Raw genomic sequence first — 6,220 nt, 5'->3', positions numbered from 1 at the left:
GAAGGGGCTGCTGTGGCGATCTGCGAGCGGCGACAGCCCCGGGGAGCTCAGCCGGGTCCCGGGGACAGCCCCGAGGGAAGGCGGCTTCGGGCTGCCCTCTCCGCTCCCCAAATCCCGGCCGAGCGTTTGCGCGCACAGCAAACACAGCGCTGCGGCCGAGGCGCGGGGATTGGAGCACAGGGTCCTCTCACCCCTTCTGGAACTAACAATCAGCCGGATTTTGAACTTTTCCTCAGAAGATGCGTGGCGTGGGGAGCGTTTCGGGGACCTGTGAAGTCTGGAAATCCATCAGTCTGTACTTATATTTTTATTCAGCCGGGTTCAGTTCTTTTACAAGATAAGCGTTCAAGAGAAATGTATTGGTTTGAAATAATACGGACTTTAAAAGTGTTGAAGAGCTTGGCTTTTAGAGGAAAAAAATCTCTAATTTGAGACTCAGGCAGTTCAAAGACGAATTGAAAGACAGAGTCCGAAACTTAACGTTGTAATATTTATTTAAGCATTGACGGAAACACTATTCAGGGGGATTTCAGCGCGTCCTCTAATTCTCCATAGAGCCCAATTTTTCCTTGCATGCCAGCGTGTCCAGTCCCTCCAACAAACGCTCATATACAGAAATATCAAAATATTGTCAAGATATATATCAGTCCGATTTCCTGCCAGCCGGGCAGGTCTTAAATTTCGACTGGAGGAGCCAAAATATATTGAGGGTTACAGGTTAATTACGACTGTCTGAAGCTTTTCCAATATATTGCAAAAGTTACACGCGAACCACTCCCGCCTGGAACAACCCTTCCGTTGTCACCCTGTCCCCTCGGGCTGCCAAATTTTCACTTCGCTCAATACCCCAGCAGCAAACCAAGCAAAAACCAAAGCGCTGACTACACCATAGCCGCTCGCAAGCGGGATTTATTTCCCCTTCGGCGTCGTTTAACAGATCACTTTGTCAAAAAAGAAATCCGTACAAAACGAGCGAGACCTTCAACTGCTAAATCCCAGCAGCGCTCAGATCGGCTCACTTCAACCCCCTCCGCGCCGCCGCGCTCTTTCCAGCGTCCCTCCAGCGCCCGTGCGGGCTGCAGCAGGGCCGGCAGCTCCTCATGCCCGCCCTGCCCTGCAGGTTTCCTCCTCCCCGTACCGATTACCGTCCTTACACTCGCGGTCTTGTCTTTGGGGTGTGCCCGGTGCCCGCCAAAGCATCGCTCCTCGCCGGGCCGCCCAGGACGGGACGGGAGGCTCGCACACGTCCGCACCTCAAGTCCCCTGACCCTCCCCGGAGCCCCACACGCCCCTGGGGCAGTTTGCCCATGGCCACAGCGGCGATGCTGCCCGCATCCTCAGGCAGCGAGGCTTTCCCCCAGCAGCCTGCAGCTCGCTTTGCCTCTCCTGCCCCAGCGCCCCTCGGCTTCTCCAGACGGAGCTGGAGCGGGGGCTGCGGGAGGGTGAGGAAGAGCAGGGAGGAGAGAAGAGCAGGGGCAGCCCAGCCCAGCCCAGCCTGCCCCGGTCCCCGGCGGAGAGCGCTGTGCCCGCAGTGCTCCCAGCGAGCTGCCGGCCCTGTCCGTGCAGGTGCGGTGTCCGCGCCTCCGGCGAAGGAAGGGAAGGAGGGGTGAAGGGAGGGGAGGGACGGACAGGGAAGCCGGTGATTGACAGCTCAAGCGGGCGCCGCTCCGCTCACATATCCGCCGCCAAAGTTTTCTTTCACACGGAGAGAACTTTCTGTTGCCATGAAACTCGGGGGATTCACAAGCGCCATCCCCTCTACCCCCGCCCTCCCCTCTTTTTGGGTAGCCGAGTGGAAAAGCTCAAGCGGCAGCGGGGTGGGTGTAGGTGGGGATGGCCGGGAATGCCCGGCCGGCAGCCACCCATCCCGGCCCCGCGGGGCAGCCCTTCTCCCAGCGACAGCCGTGCCCGATCCCAGCACGGCAATGTAGATTCTCCCCCAGGCGACAGCTCAGGAGTGGAAGAGTTTAGCCCGTCCATCCCTCCCCCGCTGCTTTATCCGCTCTGGGTGTGCAGCGCGGGCTCACTCGGGCTGCGGGCAGCCTCCCCGAGCTCGGCCCGGGACCGCGCATCCACCCGGGCGCCCCAAACCCCTTTGTGCCCGGCAGCCGCGCAGCCCCCAGCGCAGCGCTCCGCCCCGCTCCTCCTCCCCGCGGCCCCGAGGGCACCCCCGGCCCGGTCGCAGCTGCGGGAGCCGCTCTGCCCCGGGGCAGGTGCGGGAGGGGCCCGGCACCCGCGGCCGCGGCATCCCCGAGCCCGGGTCTCTCTGCCCGCCCCCGGCCGGTCCGCTGCCGGCCTGGGGCTGTCGGGAACCGCTCGCTGATTGGCCGCCGCCCCCTCATTTATAGCCCGTCAATCACGGACCCCCGCGATCCCTGCGCGCATCGCCCGCTGCCGCCCGCGGGAGCCGCTCCGCACAGCAGCAGCAGCTCCGCCACAGCCAGCACCTCCTCGGGGAGCGGCGGCGCTTCTGCCAGGCACCGAAACTTCCTCCTTCTCTCGTGGCAGCCGCCCAGACAGGTTCTTTCTTTTTTTTTTTTTTTTTTTTTTGTTTTGTTTTGTTAGTTTCTTTTTTTTTTTTTTCTTGAACTTCCTCTCCCCGCTCGGTGCCCGTCTGCCCGCCGCCCTGGCGCACCTTTTACCGGCCCCGGCCATGTACAGCATGCTGGAGACGGAGATCAAGGCGCCGCAGCCCACGCCGGGCAGCACCGGGGGCAACCCCGCTCCGGGGAGCACCGGCAAAGGCGGCGGAGGCGGCGGGGCCGGCAACGGAGCGGGAGCGGGCTCGGACCAGGACCGGGTGAAGCGGCCCATGAACGCCTTCATGGTGTGGTCCCGCGGGCAGCGGCGGAAGATGGCCCAGGAGAACCCCAAGATGCACAACTCGGAGATCAGCAAGCGCCTCGGCGCCGACTGGAAGCTGCTGAGCGACGCCGAGAAGCGGCCCTTCATCGACGAGGCCAAGCGGCTGCGGGCCGTGCACATGAAGGAGTATCCGGATTACAAATACCGGCCCCGGAGGAAGACCAAGACCTTGCTGAAGAAGGACAAATACTCGCTGCCCGGTAACCTGCTGGCCCCGGGGGGGGGCAACGCGGTGAGCAGCCCCGTCGGGGTGGGGCAGAGGATTGACACTTATGCCCACATGAACGGCTGGACCAACGGGGCTTACTCGCTGATGCAAGACCAGCTGGGCTACAGCCAGCACCCGGGCATGAACAGCCCGCAGCTGCAGCAGATGCACCGCTACGACATGACGGGCCTGCAGTACAGCCCCATGATGTCCACGGCCCAGACCTACATGAACGCCGCCTCCACCTACAGCATGTCCCCCGCCGCCTACGGCCAGCAGCCCTCCACGGCCATGAGCCTGGGCTCCATGGGCTCCGTGGTGAAATCCGAGCCCAGCTCGCCGCCTCCGGCCATCACTTCCCACTCGCAGAGGGCCTGCCTGGGAGACCTGCGGGATATGATCAGCATGTACCTGCCCCCCGGCGGGGATGCCACAGACCCTTCCGCCCTGCAGGGCAGCAGGTTACACAGCGTGCACCAGCACTACCAGAGTGCCGGGACTGCCGTGAATGGTACCGTACCACTAACTCACATATAAACTTGGCTGCTCCGGACGCCTCCCCGTCCTAATCCCTAACCCCACCACCGCTCCCTGACTACACCGGGACCGTACGGCAGTGTTGCTCGGCTTAGCAGACTTAATACTAACTCTGGAGAAATTTTAAAAAGGAAATCCGTTAGTTGTGTCCTTTTTTTTCCTTTTTTTTTCTTTTTGAACAAGAAATAATATTTGAGCAAGTTGTTATTTTAATAGAGCACAACTCCTGCCTCCTAGAAGCCGCTGTGAAGTTTTCAAACCACGGCAACTCCTTTCCTGGTTTCGGCTAGGTTGGGCACTGTTTTATTCGCTTAAAAGTTTTTTTTTTAATTCTTTCATCTTCCAGTTTGATTTCTAGCGTTGCAATGACATAAACAAAAACCGCGGGCTTTTGTTTTTAAACTCGGTTGTTCACATAATCGCTGTGGTTTATTAAGTGTTTTGTTACCGACCCTCGCTTGGTTTCCATCCGCAAACTGTAGCTTCCACGACTTTTTAATTTTGAGGTTTTATTCCTTGAAAAGGGGGAGGTGGGAGAGAGCAGAGCTATGCGGGTCGCAAACGCGTTTCTTTTATTTATAGTAAGTTGTATGTCTTGGTTTTTCTTAAGCTGTAAACTTATGTAAATGGGTTTGTGAATTTTACTGTGAAACATGTTTTGACATATCGGATAAAAAACGTTTTAGTTTTGTTACCGGATTCCTTCCAAAAACACACAAAAAAAAAAAAGTAATCGAAATACTCCTTCACTGTTCCTAGTCCTCGTTTGCTTCCTTCTTCCAAACGAAGAGAGATCAATAAATTTTCTATCAGGCACGTCGGCGGTGTCCGGGCGCTTTGTGCGGATCCCCCGCGGCCGCGGGGAGCGCGGAGCGGGGCGGGGCCGAGCCCATCGCTCCCATCGGGAGCTGCCAGCGCTGCTGGGCTGCGCCTCTGCCCGCCGAGCCGGGCTGTGCTCTGGGGGGCGGGAGAGGGACAACACGCGCTCCTTCGGTTTGGTTTTCTATGCAAGTGAAGCGGCAGCCGGGCCGGGGAAGCGTCGCTGCCGCTGCGGCCACTTGTTGCCTCTCCGCCCTGCTGCCTTCCTTCCTTCCTTCTCTCGGCCGGCGGGGAGAGAAGGGGATTACGGCTTCGCCTCGGCTTGTTGTGCTTTTTTTTTTTTTTTTTTTTGTCAGGAGGATTTGCCTAGATACGCCAGGTCATCTAAAATATTTACAAAGGTAAAACCCGTTGGGGAACTCTTAATTGGACTCCATTAAAAATGAATGGTTACAGGAGTCCCCAGAGGAAATAAATAATTCAATCTTTTCAGTATGTTTGACGAGTGTTTAGAGTCTGGAGAACTTTTCTTTCCCTTCCCTGCCCGTTTTATATTTTTTTAGCTGTTTTATTTTTTAAGGGATGTGCGTTACTCGTGGCTGCGCTGCGGAGCAGTCCCCGCGGAGTCCCGGCGGAGTTGAGCATCGCTTCTCCCTCGCTCCGAGCCCTGTTCGGGCCGGGTCCCCACGTGTGTCCCCGGCTCCTGGGCAGTGCCCTGGCTCCGAGCTCGCCGCTCCGCAGCGCATCCCCGCTTCGAGCTTCGCCTCTCGCCTGCTCCCGCTGCCCCTCCGCTGTTCGCCTTGGCATGGGGCAGAGGGACCGCGAGGGCGCTGCTGGAGTTTGGGTGCAGAGACCTGCCCTGCCACCCCTTACCGAGGGCGGTTTCGGGGTCACTTTGTGCCCCTTGGCTGCCCGGGGCTGTCGCATCCGCGCTCCTTCCCCGCCGCTTCCCTCCCTCCGGCAGCGGCTCCTGCCTTCCCCGCCGGGCTCGGGCAGCGCTTTCCCCGGCTCTCCCAAGGGGCGAGGATGCTCCCCCAGAGCCCCGTTCGCTATCGGGGAGCCCGGCTCCTGGCCCCGGGGAAGGGGCAGCCCCGGGCCCCGCTCGCTGCCCCCTCCCGGGCCCGGCCGCGCTCCGGACAGGGCGGCACAGCCCGGGTATCACCGCTGCCCCCGGACCGGGCTGGGGGAACACCCTGTGAATGAGAACCCACAGTTTCACACCCACAGCTCCATTCTTCGTAAGATTTCTGGGGAAATCTGGCGAACCTGTGGCGCTGCTTCTGCCTGTTAATGCTGCTGTCCTTCAGGTAGGAGCAGGAGAGTATTGTAGCTGGTACTATGAGCTGCTAGTCCTTGAGGAGAAGCAGATCCATGAATAACCTGGAGTTCTGAGAGAAGGTGATAGCATCAGTGGGGTTAGTAGAGCACAGGACATAGGCAGGGCTGCAGCAGGACCCATTTCATCTCAGTTGGAGTCAAACTCTTCCCCGGTGCTCTCCAGAACCGGCAGTGCCAGGACAGCTGTCAGTGGGGAAGAGTGAAATTCCCATTCCCTGAAACAATTCTCCCTCCACCTTCCCAGGCAGGTGTGCAGGTGCAGGTCTGACAAAAGCCAGGGCTCCTGAGCAGGTGAGCAGCTGCCAGCGCTGGAATTGTACTTGGTGTCTTCAGAGTCAAACTGCAGCTGCATCATTATAAATAGTTGTTCTTTACATCTGAGTTGTGTGGAAGTGGATTCTCTGCCCTGAAAGGGGAGAAACTCTGTTTTTTCAGAGTTTGTAGTACTTTTAA

General features: G+C 58.9%; 1 protein-coding gene across 1 annotated transcript; it reads left to right on the top strand.

The window, feature by feature from the left end:
- The first annotated feature begins 2,386 nt into the window (after positions 1 to 2,386).
- LOC115914835 (transcription factor SOX-3-like) lies at positions 2,387 to 4,419 on the top strand. Its single transcript, XM_030967623.1, has one exon. The coding sequence runs from the start codon at positions 2,654 to 2,656 to the stop codon at positions 3,608 to 3,610; it is 957 nt and encodes a 318-aa protein (XP_030823483.1). The 5' UTR covers positions 2,387 to 2,653; the 3' UTR covers positions 3,611 to 4,419.
- The last annotated feature ends 1,801 nt before the right edge of the window (positions 4,420 to 6,220 follow it).

The sequence above is a fragment of the Camarhynchus parvulus genome, chromosome 4A, assembly GCF_901933205.1.
Source record: "Camarhynchus parvulus chromosome 4A, STF_HiC, whole genome shotgun sequence".
NCBI lineage: Eukaryota > Metazoa > Chordata > Aves > Passeriformes > Thraupidae > Camarhynchus > Camarhynchus parvulus.
This window is presented reverse-complemented; position numbering and strand designations above follow the sequence as displayed.